The 21877-nt window shown below is 34.8% G+C and overlaps 4 protein-coding genes across 8 annotated transcripts; 2 read left to right on the plus strand and 2 right to left on the minus strand.

The window, feature by feature from the left end:
* Positions 1-1441: 1441 nt before the first annotated feature.
* LOC136418687 (amino acid transporter heavy chain SLC3A1-like) lies at positions 1442-8997 on the minus strand. The gene is made up of 6 exons (XM_066404832.1): positions 8887-8997; positions 3758-3926; positions 3599-3705; positions 3299-3541; positions 3071-3189; positions 1442-3003 (listed from the first exon to the last, which is right to left on the minus strand). Exons 4-6 carry the CDS (start codon positions 3507-3509, stop codon positions 1468-1470), a joined length of 1866 nt encoding a protein of 621 aa, XP_066260929.1. The 5' UTR covers positions 3510-3541; positions 3599-3705; positions 3758-3926; positions 8887-8997; the 3' UTR covers positions 1442-1467.
* Positions 8506-11200, plus strand: LOC136418698 (mitochondrial basic amino acids transporter-like). Of its 5 annotated transcripts, none has more exons than XM_066404848.1 (6): positions 8506-8658; positions 9833-10014; positions 10090-10257; positions 10312-10475; positions 10528-10741; positions 10794-11200. In XM_066404848.1, exons 2-6 carry the CDS (start codon positions 9981-9983, stop codon positions 11135-11137), a joined length of 924 nt encoding a protein of 307 aa, XP_066260945.1. In that variant the 5' UTR covers positions 8506-8658; positions 9833-9980; the 3' UTR covers positions 11138-11200. The 5 variants fall into 5 exon arrangements, with proteins under 5 accessions (XP_066260945.1, XP_066260948.1, XP_066260946.1 ...); XM_066404851.1 differs by having other exon boundaries at positions 8527-8658; positions 9848-10014; XM_066404849.1 differs by lacking the exon at positions 8506-8658 and adding an exon at positions 8824-9050.
* Positions 11201-12426: 1226 nt separating this feature from the next.
* On the plus strand, positions 12427-13718 carry Gpa2 (Glycoprotein hormone alpha 2). The gene is made up of 3 exons (XM_066404855.1): positions 12427-12893; positions 12951-13063; positions 13180-13718. The coding sequence occupies exons 2-3, from the start codon at positions 12952-12954 to the stop codon at positions 13440-13442; spliced, it is 375 nt and encodes a 124-aa protein (XP_066260952.1). The 5' UTR covers positions 12427-12893; position 12951; the 3' UTR covers positions 13443-13718.
* Positions 13719-19088: 5370 nt separating this feature from the next.
* Positions 19089-21817, minus strand: Gpb5 (Glycoprotein hormone beta 5). Its single transcript, XM_066404725.1, has 4 exons — positions 21574-21817; positions 20129-20352; positions 19354-19475; positions 19089-19299 (listed from the first exon to the last, which is right to left on the minus strand). The coding sequence occupies exons 2-4, from the start codon at positions 20348-20350 to the stop codon at positions 19146-19148; spliced, it is 498 nt and encodes a 165-aa protein (XP_066260822.1). The 5' UTR covers positions 20351-20352; positions 21574-21817; the 3' UTR covers positions 19089-19145.
* Between the last annotated feature and the right edge of the window lie 60 nt (positions 21818-21877).

Below are 21877 nucleotides of genomic sequence, written 5' to 3' on the forward strand. Positions count from 1 at the left end.
GGATACTTTAAAATGAGTGTTTTTCTTTTTCACTGAACGAGTATTCTTTATTTCAGCACAAGGGCACAAGAAAAGACCAAATAATACATTTGGTGTAGTTTTATTATTACGTTAAATGAAAATTAACAAAAAAAAACTCATAGGTATTTCTGAAAGAGTTAGAGGAACTAAAATATTTTGGAATTTCATATGTTGGATGATATGGATATGGATGGAGGATATGGATTAGAAATGAAATTGAAAGGAAAAATTGAAAATATTCGTCGTCGAGAAAAAACGTGTTTTTGTGAACAAAATGGTGAATGATCCTCAAATATGTTTAAATAATATTTAGAAAATTTATTCACTATGGAAAGCTAAGACAAAGTAACGAATTTATTTCTGCACTTCTGCCCTATATCTCGACTGTCCATTACCTAAATTATGGTTAATTTCATAACTACTTCAGAAAACTGAAGACACGCATAAAAGAAAAAATACTTCCATATACACATAAGGCCACGAGATCCAGCTTCTAACTTAATAGCAGAATTAAGAATTGCCGCACAGGGAGAATGAAATTGTATTCCGCAAGGAACCATTCAAGATCTTCTGCGGAGCATGCCTAAGAGAATGCAGACTATTGCTACAACTAGAGGAGGAAGTAGTACTAAATGTTTTTGTCTCAGAATATTGTTATATTGTTGCTATTTGTTATTCTTTCTAATCAAATCTTACAACCAAAATCAGTCTGTTTTATGAATTCTTCTACGAGTCTGTTGTAAAATTTCAGCACGTAATTTATTTGGTTGTAACATATGCGAACCGCTCCAGTGAAAGGTAATTAGCAATGAAAAACACAAAAGATGCTAAAGGAAACGACGAAAAATAAAAATAATGACTTAAAATCAAATATGCAATATTTTTGTCTGTGAGTGTAGAATAAACTTACCGCTTGCACAGCGGCTAAAGGTAATAAAGGATGGTTGTTCTTTCCCTCCTGTTCAAAATACTGAATTAAAAACGCATCGAGTTGTTTAAGCGTTGCGGCATTATTCCACAGATTTGTTTTTAAAGGAACAGATTTTAGTGTAAAACAATAATAAATCGAACGAAAATAAACTTAAAAAGATAAAAAAAATAAATGCACAAAAAGTAAATTTTGACAATTCAATATTCAAAACTCCCGAAAATGTGTCAACGCCGCATCAGGTTGACCCGAAAACAGAGTAACCAAGCGCGTAAACCGCATTGCAATAAACAAAGACAAAGCTATATTTGTTAGTTGGCAACAATTCATTCTCATTTGTGACGTCACTCTGCTTTTATAATAAATAGGACTCTGTTTTCGTATCTTTCGAAAATATCCATTCGTTCGTCTACCAGCCCACCAAAGCAAAAGAAAACAACTCTATTCAAGACACGTTTTTTTCTATTGTCAAATTCTACAATGCCACTTTCTCTTAAGTAATCCAAATTTACACCCTTTCAATCCAATACAATAACAACCGATTCTCCCGGCCACAAATTCACCTCCTTGAATGATATGGATTCAGACATCGAATCAACCCTGGGCCCCACTATAACCTGCCCTGAATATAGCAGCAAAGATAAATCTGCTGAAATTTTGGAGTTCCCCAAATTGCTGGCCACCACATAAGATTTCCTACGTGGGTACCACCTTTGAATCACTAGAAAGTTCTCTTGAGTGTATTTTACCTCTGCATTCGCCTTATTTACCCCCTGTTTGTAAACTGCGTTCATATAAATAGAGGGAGATTTAGCACGAAGTTCTACCATTTTTATCACTGCATGCACCTGATCAAAATGAGCTGTGGGTTCTCCTCCATAAATCCAGGGCTGAACCAACGACTTTTTCCCTTTGCCTAACTCATCTTGCCATGGCATCATTGTTAGTTGGTGGAGATGCCTAATGTCCTGCCTTTCATCGTCTGGATCAGGGATTTGATGAAGCCCAATTTCATCTCCATAAAAGATTGAAGGAGTGCCTGGCAGCATCATTTGGAGCAGTGTTGCCCCTAAAGTTGCATTTCCGAAGGCCAGAACGTTAGCAAGGCGGTTTGAATTAACGTTCCCAATGGACCAGTGAACCCATGGTGCTCCAGGTTTGGCAAACAAGGAACTGTTCTGCACAGAATCTATCTGAGCAATTACCTCCGAGACCCCTCTTTCTAGGTTCAATTTTACATCAACTAAATCGACGTTCTCAAGCACCACTTGCAAATTCTCTTTGGGAGTGAGGCTCACTACTTCGTCTTGCACTATAAGAATTCTATGAGGGCCAAGGAGCTTCTTCCATCTCTTCAACAGCCTTGCAGTGTCGAAATTATCTCCGTACTTTTCCAGTCCTTTAAGATAAAACCCTTCTACCCCATGCAACAACCAATACTGCATGGCCTCTTCTATGGGATCTGACTCGTAACTGTAACTGAAGAAATCGGACGGCTCTTCACTGGCATTCTTCAAAGCTATACCAGTAATGGGGAGGGTCTTCTGAAACGACTTCTGGATAAATGGAAATACAGGTAAATCTAATACTAGCGACATGTTCCTGGATGTCAGGTGTTTTACTAGGCCTTTCAGGTCTTCTAAAGTGCCCAAAACGCCGTCGATCTCCGTGAGGGTGGTGGCATTTTCGAAATCCTCAGGATAATGTGGAGATCTGAAAATCGAGTTCAGTCTCACCCCCCTCACTCCAAGTTTCATGATATAGTCAGCTTTCAAGGAGATGCCTTTGAGGTTTCCCTCCATTTCTTGATTGCTGCTGTGGAAGCTGGCGGGGAATATCTCATAGAACAATTTCCCTTGGTACCACTGGGTGGGAGGATGGCACGTCTTGGGCAGGGTTGATATTAAGCCCGTCACCAAGCCAACCATGCCTATTATTACTGATACGTAGAGATATAATGAGAATTTGCGAATAAGGGGCCAGTTCCAGCACATGAAGAAATAGTCTTCGGTAGGGTTGCGGAAGGTTAGCTCTAAGGGAGTCAGCTTGCCACCCTATGAAATTGAATTATGTTAATTTCCTGCGTTGGGGAGAATAAGACTAAGAGTACTGGGTGGATACCTCAGGTTCAGCTTCCGCATCGTTTGGCATGTTAAGGAAGCTGCTTCCGTCGAGCAATTGTGAAGTAACTGGTTGTTCTGAAGAAGAGGCTGAGGATATTGATTCTGCATCCTGAATCTCTAGAGAAGCATTGCCTTTTTAAGTAATGAGTTAACAAAATTAAAATAAAATTAAGCATGATTTTATTCAATTAATTAATTTGATTTTATTTTAATAATTTTTACTAACCATGCACTTTCTGTAATTTTTCGGCCAGTTCATCTCCCATCTGGAAGGCGCCGGTTTGAGGTGGTTCTGGTAACGGGTCCACCAATGCATTTGTAGGAGGTGATGGATTTATGAGAGGACATATTGAGGAGGCATCCGCGTTGTCAGTATTGAAGGAACCGGAGGGTGAGGAGGTACCGGCGTGGGAGTCTACACGCAAGAAGCTTTCCATAGCTTTTAGTTGTTATGAGCGATCTCACCGACCTAAGTAGTAACGTTTTTAAGGTAAACCTAATAATAAAATTTAAAAAAAATACATACCCAAATACATTCCCAATTGTTGTGCTAAATGGGTTGAACATAAAAACAGCAAAATAAACCCGAACTAACCTGAACTAAGTCTGTTCATAAAAAGCCAATAAACAAACCTGGGAATATATATAATAAGTGAGAAATAATCGATATAATTAGAACACCTACTCTGTATATTTATTTGATCATCTTGTTTATGATGAGTGAATGAGTTCTGGAATATGTGGGTCACTTTCCTGCCGGTCCAGATGAGAGAGCACAGACCGGGTATGTTAATAATCTATTTACAGATCCCGACGTCGAGACGCAACGCTGCGTCGGCGTCGGCGTCCATATTCTAGGAAGTATTGAACGACTAAATATAAGCAGATTCCTGTTTCATTTCTCGTTTCACTTAAATTTACCTACAGGGACTGATAAAAGATGAAAGCACGCTTAGCACATTTGACTGCTTAATATTTTTTTTCTTTGTTATGCTCTTTTTATTCATCACCTTTTATCATCGTTTTTCAACTAACAATTTAGAAAGGACTCAATTTTATACCTGATTACCTACTCAGCTTCCTTAATTTTTTTCTGGTCCTTTACCAGTCAAATTACCAATTACGGTCAAGTATTACGTAAAGAACTTTCACACTGTTGTGTAATGTTATTACGCACAGACAGTAGCTAATTTGTGCTAATGTCTGAGCATTTCCATAACAATTATGGCTATTCAAATAAAAAAGTTGATGTTGATTGAAAAATAGCTCGCAAAAGTTGCTCTAAAAACATTTTTACAGATTTAATAAATATTTTGGTCTCTCAAATTTGAGAATTTTGAAAATACAAGTTTTCAGTTTTTGAAAATAACTCAAAAATTTTATACTCGTTTACAAAACTACACTGAACTGGCCGATAAAATCACTCCAACTTTTCCTATTTAGCCTTGACTGTTACATACATTTAGGCCCAATTTGGACCATCCTGTATATTTTACTAAAACTTAATGTTCATCTAGGAAATGAACTTTGATTAAAAATTTGAAGCAAGATTTCACAACATTAAAATCATTCGGAAATAACATCGAAATATTTTGGGAGGTGATTCTAGAGATAGTGATTCTAAATGATAATATAAAGGTATTTATATGAGATATGTTTATAAAAAAAAAGTTTTTATAAACATACCTCAAAAATTGCTTCTTAAAAGGGCTAGAACCTCTTAATGAAATAAATTTGATATACTTTAATAAGTCGGACTGGAAATTTTTTTTGTTCCTTATTGCAGATTTAAGTCAGGGACGTCATATGCAGGGAGTCTCTTATGTAAATACTGCCCTAACTTTTTGTGTCTGACATTTTTTTAATTTTTAAAATCAAATTACTGAATCGAAAATATTTTAAAGTAAAAAAGCCCCTCTTATTTCATCTTGTTAGGGTAGACCGATTTCTAGAAAAATTGGGTTTTATGAACCGATACACGATTACATGGAAGTTGAATTGCATCTTAATAAACATAGTCGGATTCTTATAATAGAAATATGTTTTTATTACCCAGTAATAACAAGACTAATATTATCAAGGATTTATAACTTATTCATAACAAATATTGAAGATGGCCCCCATTCATGTCAATGCACCCTCTAATTCGTTTCGAAAATATTGAGAAAAAGCCACGTTCAGAGTTCCCCCTTCAAAGGGTTCTAGCCCTTTTAAGAAGTAATTTTAGGGGTATGTTTAAGAACTTTTTTTTATTATTTTAATCTCTAGAATTACCTCCCAAAATATCTCGACGTTATTTCCGGACTCCCTGTACAGATGATACGGAGTTGAGTCAGACAAATTGCGGTCAATTTAAAGCTTTAATTTTAGATATTTCTGATATTAAATTTTAGGATTGTATGCAGACTGGTTTTTGCGCCTTGTCCCTACTATCATGATGCTGAAAATTTCCTTTAGAATTCCGCGGTACTGGCAAAATATACAGGGAGTTAAATCAAGTTAAGGTTTTTTACGTAAGTAAAAGATAGAGTGTTATTTAAATACATGGCCAAACACAAAGGGTTATTCTCTGAAAGATTCTAATGAATAATATACAGTTAGCAAAAAAATTATTTGCACACCCCAATAATTGCGATTATTATGGAACAAAGCGAGATCTATGGGACATTAAGTATTTTATTTTGAAAGTGAATTGAATTTACATTATATTTTAACAAAAAAATATATTTAAAAAAACCGGACCTCTAGTTTTAGCAATTAAAGGAATATTTTAATGCAAAGAAAGTATTTGCACACTTCCAAACATTTACAACGATGAATAATTAGAAAATAAATAATGAAATTAACAACTTATTAATACTTCGTATGCATCCCTTTGATTTTGATATTTTGGTTATTTTGGTTGATAACCGCTTCTAATCGTCGAGGCATCGATTCAACCAGTTTTTTAGTAATATCTGGAGACATTTCATTCCAAGTTTCGATGAGCATTCTTTTAAAAGCTTCTTTATTGGACGTATGCCTTGACCTTAGTTTCTGATCCAACAAATGCCATAGATTTTCTATGGGGTTCAGATCTGGCGACTGAGGTGGAGTTGGAAGTCTTCTAGGTGCATTGTAAAGCAACCATTCTCGAGTAATATGCGCGGTGTGTTTAGGATCATTGTCCTGTTGAAAGTAAAACTCATTTTGCAATTCTAATTTTTGGGCACTAGTCGATAAATTGCCTCGCAACACATTCACATAACTACGTGCTGTCATTTTATCATCAATAACTTGTAAATTTCCAACTCCAGCCCATGCCATACATCCCCAAACCATAACATTCCCTCCACCGTGTTTAACAGTATTGAGGACGTTTTTTGTCTCTAAAGCCGTATTCTTTTTCCTCCAAACTGTCAAAATACTGGCTGGTTTAAAAAGTTCAAATTTACTTTCATCGGAAAATATAACTTTTTTCCAAAATTCTAAAGGCTTGTCCCTATAGGTTCTTGCAAACTCTAGCCGCTTCTTCTGGTTTATCTTGCTTGTAAAGGGCTTTTTCCTTGGCCGCCTCCCTCGAAGACCGGCTTCATGAAGGACATTTCTTATAGTCTGCGGCGTAACTATTTTTCCGAATATTGATGCGATGTCTTCGGCAAAATTTCGGGCACTTTGAAGGGGATCTTTTTCAATGTTTCTAACAACATGGTTCCTCTCTCTCACAGTTAGTTTACGGGGACGGCCACTTCGAGGTTTATTATCGGTTGATCCGGTTTCTTTCTGTTTTTTAATTATATATCTGACTGAGGAAAAGCCTAATCGCAACTGTGATGCTATTTCCCGATAACTCTTTCCTTGATTTCGCAAATTGATTACTTCAATTCTAGTTTTGCTATTAATTTCACTTTTCTTAGGAGACATGTTGATTGCAGTAAATTTGATATGATGTAAAACTATGAGTAATAATGGAATAAATATGCCGCACAAGCAATAACTTTTTTATGCATTCTTCTCGTTTTTTTTATTACTTATTCCGACCGAGGAAGATGTGCAAATACTTTCTTTGCATCAAAATATTTCTTTAATGGCTAAAACTAGAGATTCGATTTTTTTCCCAATGATCTTTTTAATCAAAACTAATGTAAATTTAATTCATTTTCAAAATAAAATCCTTAAGGTGCGTTAGATTTTTTCCATTATGTAATAATATCAATTTTTGAAGTGTGCAAATACTTTTTTTGCTAACTGTATATAAACATAGGTCCGGCAACGCTTCGTTTTCGAGATACAGGGCGTCAAATTTTTCTTTAAAAAATCGTTTTTTCGTAAAAATTCGTTTTTCCGTAAAAATCTTAATAATCCTTTAGCCGATTTTATTGAAATTGAACAGTGTTATTTATGGTTAATATTGTTATTTACGCGCCACTGACTTTTTTAAAACATTTATATTTTTTTCGCATTAAGCATTGTGACCACCCAGGTTACCAGATTTAAATCCATTAGATTTTTTTTCTTTGGGGACATGTAAAGTTCTTAGTTTATAGAATTCTGGTCAACAGTAAAGAAGAATTAATCTAACGGATACGGGATTCGTATGATCAGATAAGACATATACCGGGAATATTTCAACGTCTTCAGCAATCGATGTCAAGACGAGTTAATTCTTGCATTGAATTTGAAAGAAAACATTTTGAGCAACTATTGTTTTTCGTGTTATTTATTCTTAAATATTTTTTTACTAAAAAATGCATACCATTTGTTAAGTGTAGTTTTAAAAAAGTGTTTTTTTTTGTTCCAATTTTTTTAAATTTCCGGCGTTATCCCTGTGCACTCCACTAGCAAAAAGAAACAAACAATTTTTAGCTTAAAATATTCCTTCGTACTACATTAAAAACTGTCGTCAAGGTTCAACTTCATATTAGTTTGCGTATTCTTCTTATTTAGGAGTTTTTTTTAATATGTACCGATTTTTTTAGAAAAAAGTTTGATACCCTGTATCTTGCAACAGAAGTATTACCGGACCCATGTTTATATAAACTTTTGGTCTTACAATCACTCAAAGAATCACCCCATTAGGTTTGGCCACGTACTTAAATAACACCCTGTATAAAAAAATAACTAAAAATTCACTCTATTGTGCTTATCCCAGGTTTCTGGACATCGCTTTTTTACTTTGAAGCGCAATTTTTTTGTCCATTTAGCCAAATTTGTCTCTAACTTATCCGAGACCCTCACACTGGTCCTTATATCACAGTCAACGCCAAAAGGTCTTCAAGTTGCAGCATCGTAAAAATTACATTATACTTAATGTCACTAACATTTTATCAGCTGTAACGCATATTAACCACCCGAATAAATCAATAATTGCAAAATTAAACAAAAACACGATATCTCGACATAGGCCGAACTGACCTTTGCTGGCCGATAAGAGCATTCAGTTGCTGATGTGACATTTCTTAAGCTCCTCAAAAGTCCGCAGCCTTCTGTATTTTAACTTCATACTGAACTTTGTGATAACGAAGTCAAAAATACAAAAGGGCACATTGTGATACGTATCTTGATGGAAGTACTGAGAGATTTGAAGAGTGTTAGTTACGATATTGGGTGAGTTATGTACTGATCATAACAATCTGGTGCGTTAGAATTCTGGTACGCATAAATTCAACATTGAACCTGCATGTTTAAGTGTTCACAATACTTCTTTGCACCAATCAATAACGTTTTTTAATTGCAGCTTGCCTTTACGTGATAGTTATCAATAAGGTTCCTCGGAAAAAAGACTAAATATGATATTTCTTTAGTCAATACAAGCATTTAATACCATTCACTTACGTTTTTGTAATTCCTGATAAACTAATGAACTCGGTAACACAAACATTTAACTATACATTATATCGTCATGAAAAAATTATCTTCAAATTTGTTCAGCCGAGGAAGGTTAGCTATGTGTTAGGTGCCGTTGAGAAGGAGGAGGAGCGCAAAATGGAGCTCATACGGTCAGTAGTGACATTTGAAGGGATTTTATCTAGATAATTGTTTGTATATCTTCTAATTTGTTTTCTGTATCATGAGTTGTGCTATCATCACTTAGAAAATCATTCGCAACCTTCATCAATATCATTTAAAACTCTCACTAGATTTACTTTCCTTAACCTTTATGCCCATCGCCAGTATTATCCGTACACATGTGATAATTTCTTCAATAAAAGATAATTATGTGAGTTCCTTGTTGCGTTCAGCTTTTTCTTTTTTGATTTGTTATGGAAGTTTTTCGTACATCACTAGGAAAATCCCCCTAGTTGCTATCTACAGCAAGGTCGTTTTGTTTTTGAGATTAATTACTTCATGGAAAAGCATGTAGTATCAATAACAATTGATGTTAGGCAATAGGTCAAAAAGAGAACAACAAACAAGTACGTAAAATTTTTATATTTAATTTTACTTATTTTAACTTTCAACATTTAATTTAACTTAATTGACGTTCACCATTCAATTGAACTTAATTTAGCATTTGCCATTCAATTTAATTTAATTTAACGTCCACCATTTAATTTAACTTAATTTAACATGCACCGTTTAATTTAACTTAATTTAATATTTAATTTAACCTAATTTAACATACACCTCTATAAATCCACAATGGTCACTGGCCATAAGTGGAAACATTATGAACTTCCGATATCCCTTGTTATCGGATTTTATTGAATTCTCATCGAATTGCTTTCGAGTTCTAAGCAGATAATGCTTAAAATGTAGCGAGTGAATTCACTTATTGCAGATCAATTTAAAATAGTACATGGAGCCAGTATCATCAGTCCAGGTCCATCTAAAAGCCCACGAGATTCCCCGCTTCGTTGAAAGATTCAACTCTGCTACTTTGAAGATTATCACCTTCGTAGACGTCTATCACATCGAAAGTCCTGGAAATGGCTCTTGATTTTATAGCTGGATGTTTAGGAGGTGAGACTAGTCAATCACATTCCCGATATTTCGCTAATGTCTCTTGGCCGTGTTTTAAATGACTGAAGTCCGTAGGTTGTGCTGGGGTGCTTGTTGGCCACCCCTTAGACACCGTTAAAGTTTGTCTACAAACACAAGATGCCAAAAACCCTCGGTATAACGGCACCGTCCATTGCCTGAGATCTATAGTTGGCACTCAAGGTTTCCGTGGTATCTACAAGGGAGTGAGCAGCCCATTGGCAGGTAGGGTGCAACCAACGCCGGATTCAATGAACCTACGCAAATCATTTTTCATAGGTGTAGCTGGCATAAACGCCATAGTATTCGGAGTTTACAGAAACACGCAGAAGCGTATGCCCAATCCAGACTCCTTGCTGGCGCATGCGTATGCCGGGGCTGCTTCTGGATTTATCCAGAGCTTCATCTGTAGCCCTATGGAACTTGCCAAGTCTGTGATGCAGGTAACAGGTCGCTTTAATTTAAATTAATATCCACTTTACAGCAGTATTTTAGATAGGAAACACTTCAAGCAAAGACCCACTAGATTGCTTGAAATCTATATACCGGAAAAAGGGATTGAGGGGGATCTACAGAGGACTAAGCATGACTATGTTAAGAGATGTTCCAGCTTTCTCAAGCTATTTTATTACTTTTGAGTTGATAACCAGGAGAAACGACAATTTGCCAATATCTACATTTAGTATGCTTTTAGGAGGCGGCTTGGCAGGTCAGTCCAGATTAGTTCAGGTTAGTTCGGGTTAGCTCAGGCTTGTTTCCAGGGGTGACTTCTTGGGTAATTCCCTATCCAGTGGATGTGATCAAAACTCGGCTTCAAACGGATGGGATCTCTGCTACAAAATACGCAAATGCGTACGACTGCCTAACAAAAAGCGTAAAAGGAGATGGTGTCTCCTGCTTATACAAAGGGATATGGCCCACAGTGATCAGAGCTTTTCCAGTCAATGCTGCGACCTTCACAGTTGTGACCTGGTCAATGAATCTCTTCAACAACGTCACAATTTCTCCTGAAACCATACTCAATAACAGTGAATTGCTCTTGACTGCGTATATCGATGTCGTCGTTTTAAATTCAGTAGAACAAGCTTTAATTGCAATTTTATAATTTATTTAAAATTATCAAAAAATGGTTTGATAGATGTATTTTTAATAAATAATTTGGCAAGAATTTCTGGTTTTATCTCTGTTATCTAGACATACGTACATGCACGTGATGAACATCTCCTGGCACTTTAGCATGGAAAGACGCAATTAAACCAAATTGGATGGAAGGAATTGATATTCGTTTAACCCTCTTGGCTCCACTTTTTTTTCAAGAGAGTAGGATCGTGAAATCTGTAAGTAAAATTTGTCTGCATGGCAAGAAACCAATTTTCTCTGACTTCAAACGACAAATGAAATGTTCCACATTTACATGAACCTTATACATAAGTTTTTAATTTGGTTCAGGTTAGTTCTTCTCATTTTCTCGCAAGGCCAGATTTTTTTAATAAAGAAATCTAAGGGTGGATTTTCACGATCGGCCAGGTCACGATCTGGTCACTGTCAGATCAAATATTACAAAACTAATCTTTTAGTGCTAGAACACGTTTCAACAGTATGCTCTGAACCGACTTTTCATTTCTATGTATAATAAATTCATTTCTGATTCTTGATGTGCAAATTTTGCTCGAAAATAAGTAGTCAATAGGGGTAAAGTCTGGAGATGTTCGTGACAATCAAACTGGGCCTGATATAGTTGAGTATATCGTTATCAAGACTTTAAATTTCTATTATTGTGATAACACTGGCTCCTCCAGACCAGTTTTCAGAAAAATGCATTTAGTGGTACTTCCATGCATACATCACATACAGGGTTATCCAGCGAAAACTTGACCCCCCTCCCCTTAATCTTCAAAAATAAGGACTTTTCGAAAAATTCGCAAAATACGTCAAAACAGTTTTTAAGGGAGACAATTTTTCATAAAAAATTCAATCCCTAAACATCACACTTATACTCGTCAGAGCAACCCTCTCAAAAATTTTAAATGGCACGAGAGGTCATGGTACACTTCAAATTGAAGGTCTTTGAAAACTACATTTAATTGGTATAATGTAATTTAAAATCTATCGATTAGTCTTAAAGAAAAACAGTTACAAAATTCGTAAAAAATGCAATACAAACTTCAAAAGTTAAATAGTAAGTAACCAATGAAAAAACTTGTTTGTTGATAGGAAATTGGTTTGTTTTCGATTTTCTACTCAGTAACAGTTTTTGGTTAAACATTTTTTTTATTTTAAAATAAAAGAAACAATAAATAAACAAAAATAACTATTTATAGCTATTTTATCTAAAACTAATTGATACATTTTGAACAGCATTACATCATTCAGTGTAACTTTAAAGTGTTGCAATTTATGGGGTTTATGTGGTTAACATAACAATTTCCGACTTTTTTCCTGATTAAAAAACACAATAACCAATGACCCGAGCTATATCCACTTAACGAAACAAGGGGCGACAGACACCCGTTCTTAGAATCTGGAACTAACATTCCTCCCTATAGGTCTCCAAATCTTCATTAATTCATAAACTTGCAAATTCGTCCCATTCTGGTATTAAACTTCGTGTAAAAATGAGTTTTCGGAGAAGAAAAGGCCATAAAACAAATTTATTCTTGAGAGGTGTCGCCAATGGAAATGCATTTATGACCCGTGGGCTCAAACGAGTCTTTAACGTATAACCGTCACGGGGGTTGCGATATTGTTTAAAGAGGGGATGAATAGAAAAAGAGGGCAAAACTCAGGCGCGAATTGAAAGTTTCATTCAAGATTGTGACGGCGAAAACTCAGCTACACTCCCGTCGCTTACACCCAGCTACGTAAGTCTCCCCATTTTCCTAACAAAGGCAATCAACTGATTATCGTTATTTTTGCAGAATGCTGGATTACTATTTTTTGTTTTTAATTATCACATTTTCTTCCAATCAAATAACTGTTTCGTCTGCTCACAGAGATGTAGATTGGCAGAGACCGGGCTGCCACAAAGTTGGTGAGTATTTTTCGAAACTGCGATTGTTTCTTTTTAATTAATTAATTGATTATTTTTATTTTCTTTACTTTCGTTTTTTTTTATTTATTTATTTTTTAATTTAATTTTTATTTAAGGGCACACCAGGACAGTGAACCCCCGCGACTGTGTCTCATTCGAAATCACCACAAACGCCTGCAGGGGCTTTTGCGAAAGTTGGGCCATACCATCCGACCCCCAAAACACCGAAATTAGCCAGCCAGTAACGTCAGTGGGGGAATGCTGCAACATCATGGAAACTGAGCCCATAGAAGTCAGAGTTCTATGCAAAGAGGGCATTCGCAGTTTCGTTTTCAAAAGTGCAGTAAAATGCGATTGTTTCCATTGCAAGAAGGACTAATGCGGGCCCAGATCTGATGATAGCTGCCACGTTGGGTTTGCTTGCTATTTTTTGATGATTTTATTAGGCCTACTGTCGCTAGTTTTGGTTATATTAAGAAGGATAATAAAAAGTTTTGTTTAAGACGCAAATGTTATGAGAGTTTTAAATTTGACGTGGTTGATCATAGACTATGATTTTCTCCGCTTTAAAGCTATAGTGTAAATAGAAATATACTGACTGACCAACATATGAATTTATTGTAAATGTTTATCCTTAATAAATGGTTTATATTTGGGCGTATTGATATTCTTAATTAAAATACTGAATTGGCGAATTACTTCGCCATTTTTCTTGATATTCGCATCCACGCTCCTTTTCACAAAAGTAAGAATTTGACTCGAAAGGGTGGTTTTTAACCATTTTTGGGCAAGAATTGCTGACATACAAAGTACATCAAAGAAAAATTGCCTTTCTAACGCGACATTCATAGTTAAATTGTGCACTTCTTTCTGCTTTTTTCACGTATTTAGTAATAACAGATTCCAGGTCTTCTTCTTTTGTTAATATTCCCATAAAGGGCACAGAACATTAATGGAAACTAAACATTGCACATTAAACATTTAGCAAAACCGCAACATAATCCAGGAAGACGCAGCTAAGTTCAGACACATTTAAAACTTCCCAGTCTCAAGTGCCCTCCACGCTTAGATCCACTCTATGGTCAACTTCATAAATGAGAAACCATGTTTGTTTAATTCCTACTAAATTTTAATCAAACATACTTTAACGTTGAACTTAGCTTAAAATAAGTGAAAGATATACAAAAGGTAACCACTTTTATTAATCGGTTTTTCGAAGTTTATGGCACATATGCTTCAAACGAAACCCGATTGAGTAAATAGGAGATTTGCTTTCTGCGAGAAATAGGTCAAGGTTGGAATTTTTAACGTTTTTATTGTGTATTTTTAACGTTATTATTGTGTGTTTTTAACGTTATAAAAATCGATCCGTAAAATAAAGCACAAATAATAGAAGAAATTAAGCAAAAAAATTTATTTAGTTCTGAAATGTGAGTAAAAGTGAACGTAGTCTATTAGTCGATTAAATATCTCAAATTTCAGAAATATATCAGAGAACGTATAGATGCAAAGAAAGAGGTGAATTTTCATACTTAAAATTCGTGAAAAGTAAATTTAGAAAAATTCCTTAAGAACTATAAATTCGTAATTCCCATTGGGAAAAATTGCAAGATATGCTGCTGAAATGATCTGAAATCTTGTTTAACTAATGATCAATCTCTATTTTAGGATTTTATCAAGGCGGCACATGGATACATGGAAAAAGGTGAATTTCCGCGGCTGAAACTCGCCAAAAATGAATTTCGAAGAATTCCTTGCGAGATGTGAATTCACATTTTTATTGGGGAAAATCGCTAGGTACGCCTTTGAAGTGATATGCTCTTGATGGGCTAACGATCAGCCTCCCATCTAAGAAATTATCAGGAATAGCACTTCTTAAATAATTCGTTTTTGACGGATTTTAGATATACTGTGTGTCCCCGGATAGGTGAACCGACCCTTGTAAAAGGTAAAAAAATTTCGATTTAAATTTTCATTTTTTGGGGTGCTTGGTGCCCTGCTTGGTTAAAGACTAATTTTTAACATAATTTCACTTTTAGAAAATCAAATATGTTTTCGAAATGTTCAAAAAACCTCTTTTACTGTAGAGTAAAGTATCCTTTTTGCGTTAAATGCAACGTAATGTTATTAAGAAATATTGTTTAGAATCGGGATCTAAGTCTATTCAACAAATTTGAAAATGCTCGACCAATGTTAATTTCTTACATTTTGTTGTATTTCCCAAATGAAAGAATTTTATTTTTACCAATTTTTGCTTTATTCAAATGATAAATTATTATCATTAGATAAATTGAAAAATGTATAATTTCATATTAAACTTAAAGCTCCACTAAATATCCTCCTAAATTTGCACATTTTTCAATAAGGTGTCGGATTTTTTTAAAAGCTGCCTGTACCTGTTCTCTAGGTATTAACCGAACTGCTTATATTATCCTTTTTTTAAATGTTTTTATATCATTTGGAATGTGTTCTTTATAAATTATTTATTTCATTCTTGCCCAAACAAAAAAATCCATTAACGTAAGGTCTGGAGATCTGGGCGGCCAAGACGTCCCGTTCATTCTCTCGAACCATCATCTTTCACCAAATTGATATTTTAGCCAATTAGTAATTATTTGTGTAGAATTCGCAGGGAAACTGTCATTTTGAAAGAAATGCAACTGTCTAATTTTTAAAGGAAGTTCGTCAATGAATAATTAGTAAAAATAAAATTCTTTGATTAAGAAAAACAACAAAATGTGAGAATTCAAAGTTGGTCGAAGACTTTCAAATTTGGTATATGGGCTTAGGTCCCGATTCTAAACATTTCTTAATAATATTATGTCGTATTTGACGTAGAAAAGACGCTTTACTCTGCAGGAAAATAGATTTTTTGAAAATTTCTAATACATATTTGATTTTCAAAAAATGAAATTACGCTAGAAATTAGTCTTTAATCGAGCAAGGCTGAACCCCAAAAAATGAAAATTTAAATCCAACATTTTTTACGTTTTACAAGAGTCGGTTCACCTATCCGGGGACACACGGTAAAAACTCACCATCACCTCTGTGTTCACATATCACTTCTGATAATTTTCTAAAATGGAAATTGATTATTAGTCAATCAAGAACATATCATTTAGGAAACGTACGTTGCCATTTTTGTCAAATAAAAACTGCGGATTCTTTTTCCTTGAGAAATTCTCCTAAACTCACATTTGACGAGTTCTAAGTGTGAAAATTCACCTTGGCATCTGTGCTCACGTGCCGCCCCTGATATTTTTCCGAAATTTTGGGATGTTTGATCGATCAACAGGGTGCGTTGACTTTGATTTACATTTTAAAACTAACATACATATATATATTTTTTATTTATGTTTTCTCTTTTTCTCTCAATTATTGCTTTATTTTGCGTGTTATTTGGTAATTTTATTGCTTCTTTTGCTTCCGCATATCGCTAAAAATTTCAAACTTACCCGATCTTTAATTAAAAGAAGATAAAAGTAGTGTCTGTCTAAACGAATTACCAGCTGACATTGAGCAAGAAGCTCGCAATGAGTTCAGTGATGAAGACGAAGAGATTGGCTTTTGATCGTTGCACATTTTCCTCTTTTTAACATTTCAACAATTAACAGTAATTGAATAATTGGGCTTTTTCGTCACTTCGCAATCCTGTTTAAATTCTTACCGTGATGCAAAAAAGTTGTTAAATGAATGAAGTAATTCCGCATTGCCCTGTCCCAACTATCCCAGAGCCATCCCATCCATCACTATACCAAGAGGTATAATTACTAAAGGTATCACCCATCTGTTGCGTGTTTGCGGATAAAATTTCGTGGGAAAAATGTCATTAGAAAATTCGTATAAAGAACATATTGGGAAAATAGCTTTCCCAGACAAATTGGGTCACATAGAGCGGTACTTTGTTACCAAAACAAAATGTTAACAATGCCAGGGAAAAACATCAAAGGCACTAAACAGATATTTTCTTTAGAGAAAAAAATAAAAGCTCGATGCACGTGTAAAAATAGACACCTTCCTGGCAGAAACGATATATTCTCACTTTTATTTTTTATTAGATTTTACATTCACTCACTGTTCAGTAATACAAAGTAGTTGGAAAAGCCTTAGAATTGCATATCTCGTATTTGGAGCATGCCACGCGTAAAATATAAAAGAAATAATCTTATTACATACTTACATGTAGAAAGAGGATGTAGGGGATAAACCTGAACTGAGAAGCAGGTAAATTGCACCTAATAGTTATTTATTCCCGCAACTAGGGCATGAACTGAAACTTGAAAAATTAAGATCAGGGAAATTGGAGTATATTTCTTCTCCAATGGAAAATTTACTCTTTGCAGGTAACTCGAAGGAGCTACTCACCCATGATCCTACAGAATGTCCCGATAAACGAGGAGGCCTCCGTTAACCACGATTTCTGGCCCAAATTTACATGATTCGTCATAAGGTCCTTATGGGCAACATCTGGACCATAAATATTATTTATTAACTTGTAATAGCAAGGAGGTATGAATTTTATTTACGACACTTAGCAGACATCTTTGGTTGTTGGAAATTTTAAATTATTAATATTTACAAGAAAAAAGCGGGAGGATAAACATAACAAAATAAAGGATAAACATAATTTGCAAAAAATGCGATGTATAGACGTGGACAAAGTACAGCAGCATTGTAGTCGCATATAATGAATATTATCCCCTTAGGATGAATCTCCGGGCTTTCTCCGGCGGGAAGAATAACCACCATTATACTCTCATCCAATAATGTACCATTTTTAATTTAATGTGCTTTTTTAATGTAATTTTAAAAGATCGATAAGGTAACAATATGAAAGTATTTATATTCCAACATTTTATTAAATCGCTGTTGCATTAAAATTTTGAGTAAAATAAAATTACAAATTCTTAATTTTTGAGCCGCTCTGTATAATAATAATGTTTCCACGACTCACATGAACCCTTCAATATAGTTTTTGTTTGTTTAAAAAATATATAATTAAAATTGTTGAACTAACCTGCAAAAATCTAAGGAACTTAAATTGTTGGTCTAAAAGGCCTGAGTTAACCTAACTTAGAATCGATGAAATTTGTTGCCTCACCTAAATGCTGAACAACCTGATTCACTTTCTTGTCCTAAAAGTACTTGAGTCATCTGAGTTTAGCAGACATCGGCCCAATCTTCCAATGTTAGAGGCTGAGTCGACCTAGAGTCAAGAGAAATTAGCACGAATTTCATCTTTTGCCTGCTGCTTACACTCCAAGATTTGTCCGAGATAGAGAAAAAAAAGCAGGACAGATGGCGCTGGCAGGATATTTGCCTGCAGACGCAACATACTTGAGATAGATATTTATTGATTTCTGCCTACGTTTGGAACGTAATAAGACCAAGTTAAACAAATGCGAACGAAAGAAAAAAATCGAAAATTGCAAAATTTTCCATAAAATATTATATTTCAATCGCTTTGTTACACAGAAGCGACACTTTTTTCATCCATTAAAGTCTGCCCATGGGTTTAGGAATCAAGAACAATAATTATTACCCTTTGTCCTTCATCCCCCTAAAAGCATGAAAAAGCAATTACTTGGGCAATAAATCCGTTCTCATAATAATTATTTCTGTTTCAGGTATTTGATCCATATTTAAGTGCCAGCATTGGGAATAACATAGAAACCAAATTTCCTACTTACCTCAGTCCTAAGGTCATCTTAACAGGCCTCATATAGCAACCCACAATTTCGAGCAGGAGAAAATTTATTAATTCACTTGTTTATTAAGTATCTCATTAACACTCACTAACGTTAAAGCATAGATTATTCATGATTCTAGAATATGCATGAACAGGCAAACGATTCTGTTTACCTATTTTCCTTGATAAGACATTAGGCGTACCTAAGAGTTTATGAAATAACGTCCCAGGCCTTATTTTGCTTAAGCTCACTACGCAATAAAATTTTAATAATTAACCCAAACGAGCCCTTTTAACCTCAAAAAGAAAGAAACAAATTTATGTCTATTTCACAGCATTTATTTCCTTCCCCGTCACACAATCTGAAGCTCAGTTATACTCATACAGATAATTTCAATAATATTCTTCAGGACCTCGGATGATTCTCTTGAAACCACCCCCTGATCCAGATTGTGACCTTTGTGATCTGTATCTTTGCCCCTCGCAGCTGGTATCTAATGATGAGCATTGCTGGCACTTGCAGTCGGCGGCTTCGTAATATTCGTATCTGAGGGAGATTGTAAAATGTTAATAAAATAGAGCTGGAAAACTAGAGTCAAACCTTGAGGCCGATGGGAGAGCTCCTTCCTCACAATTCCTTAAAATCACGAATACCTTATTCCTGCCATAATGCACGCAAACTGGATGAACGGACTTCTTGTACGGGAATCGGAAATCAGCTATCTGGAATGAGAAGTAGCACTTTGGTGCACGGCTCAATAATGCTGAAGAGGTAATAAAATATAAAGTTGAACAAAAATGGAGAAGTGTAAAATAAGGTATCGATTTGAGATGTCGCATGTTGATGAACGGAATTCTGTTAGCTTGGAGTGTGGAAATAATAATAATTCTTCTTGTCGTGGATCGAGGCCTACGTTCCAGCTTTTTTGACTGTATAATTCAAATATTCATTAGCAGCATTTAATTTCATATCAAAAATTAATAATAATTATTCATGACATTCTCTGCTCACTGTTTTTGCTACAATTTGATCATTTGTTACGAATTAAGCATCAATTTATTTTTACTTTTAGTTTTTTTTGTTTTAGTTATTTACTTTTCGCCCAATCGCACTAAATATCTTCATTATCATATGTCCTTGCGTCTGCTTTTTAATTTTTTACCTACCCCTATCTTCATTCTTCTTTGTTTCATTATTTGTTCTTTGTGTTTTTGATACTGAAAATACATCTACTTTTCTACACAACGCCGCCAAGTATTAGTGCCTGGATGACATCATCAAAATTTATGCGTATATTAATTTTAACAAAAATAAAAAATAAATAAATATAAACAGAAATTAAAAAAAAAACATAAAAAAGATGTTTACTTCTTACTTCATTTGAATCACACCGGCCCCAACAAGCCATCACGCTCAACACGTCCCAGCACTCTTTCCCATTCTTGTCAACTTGAGACACCCTGTAGTTGTACAGTCGTTTGTGACATTTTAGAGTAGAATTTTCATCGAAGTCTTCGAATGAGGCAGCCTCAATGATCTTCTGGGTGCTGACGATTGACGAAATGTAGAGGAAGAAGAATAATAGTTGGAAAAACATTCCTGGAGCAGTAATATCATCTCGTAAACACAAGGCGACAATAAATATGTATTAGACATGACGCACGCACAAGACTCATGATCCTGTTGAAGTTGAAAAATTGGTGCTTGTTTGAAAACAACTTGATTATAATATAATTTTGAGCAATGAGGGATCATTATTCCAGACTAAAAGTGTCGGGTTTCCTAAGAAGTGAATTGAAAGGCGAAGACTAGTCCAGTGGCCAGTAAGACTGCCCGAACTTATCCCGTGTCATTTTTTCTTTTGGGGACATCTTCAGAATAAAGTTTACATTACGGAGTCAAATTAAATCGAGTATTTTAGAGAGAGAATTTGTCCTAAAATATGGATATCTTGATCTTAGTGAAGAACCCCAAATTTTGGGGAAATATCTATAATATCTAATACCTATAATATAATACTTAAAATAAATAAAAATCCTAAAAAAGGGGACAGGGAATATTATTTACGCGAGCACTGTACGTAGGTGTAATATAAACTTATACATAGAGCTTTAAAATTAATGAAAATGAACGTCCTTTAAATATTTTTCTAGTCGAGATGGGCTTAGATGTGCTCCAGTGAAAATTGCTTTCGGTGCACAAATGCTTTTTAAATTGGATAGAACCCTGTAATATGTTGTAATACTCACTTCCTTTATTGCCTTATAAATTTCCAGTAAGCTTTTAATTAACAATATTTTTTTTATTCTGAGAATGATAATGAAAAATATCATGTTTTTTGTTGTCTGAAATTATACATCCATTCAAAACGTCATCAATATAATAGAGCAATTGTTTTGTAGTTGAGAAAGGCCATTGAGAATATAATCTGATTATCTCGGTACTTGTAAAACTTCAAAAAGAATTTTCATGTAAAAAAGTCTAATACATATTATAACAAATTGATTGTTTAAACAATCGAATGATCAAAATCGGAAGAAGGTAGGTCCGGAGAGTGTGCAGGCCATAAAGACAAGCTGGAGTGATGTTCAACCATGGTCGAGCATACATATGTGTATTTTTTTACAACATATTTGGTAGATCTTAGTTCTTACTTTGTGTGTGGACATTTTTCTATAACAGCAACTAGGGTAAACGAAGTCAAACACAAACTTTTAGAGACATAAATATCTTAATTTTGTTTATTTCACACACATTTTCGTAGCTACAAACTTCACGTTACACAACATTTACACTCAGAATTACACACTTGGTACTTACTTGTTGAACACTCTGTGAGGCACAAGAACCAGGATTATCTGTTGAATGTACGGGGGAAGGTTGCTTGGAAAATGAGCGAATATGCCATTAGAAAAAGTTGATATTCAATTTTGCGCCCCTCTTTGTCGGGGGACGTGTGACGTGCCTCAGGAGATGCGCCGCTAACAGGAAGGCCTACACGATAGGTCGAAGAAATGCAGAAAAATCCGTTGCTTGTCTTGACAGCATATGCGTAAAAATGATTATATTAATAAAAAGAATAATACAGGAGTATCACAGACTATTCAAAATGTTGCCTAAACCC

This window comes from Euwallacea similis, chromosome 36 (genome assembly GCF_039881205.1).
Source record: "Euwallacea similis isolate ESF13 chromosome 36, ESF131.1, whole genome shotgun sequence".
In the NCBI taxonomy this organism is placed as follows: Eukaryota; Metazoa; Arthropoda; class Insecta; order Coleoptera; family Curculionidae; genus Euwallacea; species Euwallacea similis.

Bases quoted from the DNA above. Each gene is read 5' to 3' on its own strand.
- LOC136418687 (XM_066404832.1), bottom strand. From the start codon at position 3,509: ATGGAAAGCTTCTTGCGTGTAGACTCCCACGCCGGTACCTCCTCACCC. The intron at 3,190-3,298 runs GTTAGTAAAAAT...ATGCTTCTCTAG, and splicing joins AAAATTACAGAAAGTGCATG to AGATTCAGGATGCAGAATCA. The intron at 3,004-3,070 runs GTATCCACCCAG...TCAATTTCATAG, and splicing joins ATGCGGAAGCTGAACCTGAG to GGTGGCAAGCTGACTCCCTT.
- LOC136418698 (XM_066404848.1), top strand. From the start codon at position 9,981: ATGGCTCTTGATTTTATAGCTGGATGTTTAGGAG. The intron at 10,258-10,311 runs GTAGGGTGCAAC...CATTTTTCATAG, and splicing joins AGTGAGCAGCCCATTGGCAG to GTGTAGCTGGCATAAACGCC. The intron at 10,742-10,793 runs GTCAGTCCAGAT...GCTTGTTTCCAG, and splicing joins TTTAGGAGGCGGCTTGGCAG to GGGTGACTTCTTGGGTAATT.
- Gpa2 (XM_066404855.1), top strand. From the start codon at position 12,952: ATGCTGGATTACTATTTTTTGTTTTTAATTATCACATTTTCTTCCAAT. The intron at 13,064-13,179 runs GTGAGTATTTTT...TTTTTATTTAAG, and splicing joins ACCGGGCTGCCACAAAGTTG to GGCACACCAGGACAGTGAAC.
- Gpb5 (XM_066404725.1), bottom strand. From the start codon at position 20,350: ATGTTTTTCCAACTATTATTCTTCTTCCTCTACATTTCGTCAATCGTC. The intron at 19,476-20,128 runs GTAAGAAGTAAA...TTCTCATTCCAG, and splicing joins GCCGGTGTGATTCAAATGAA to ATAGCTGATTTCCGATTCCC. The intron at 19,300-19,353 runs GTTTGACTCTAG...AATCTCCCTCAG, and splicing joins GCTCTCCCATCGGCCTCAAG to ATACGAATATTACGAAGCCG.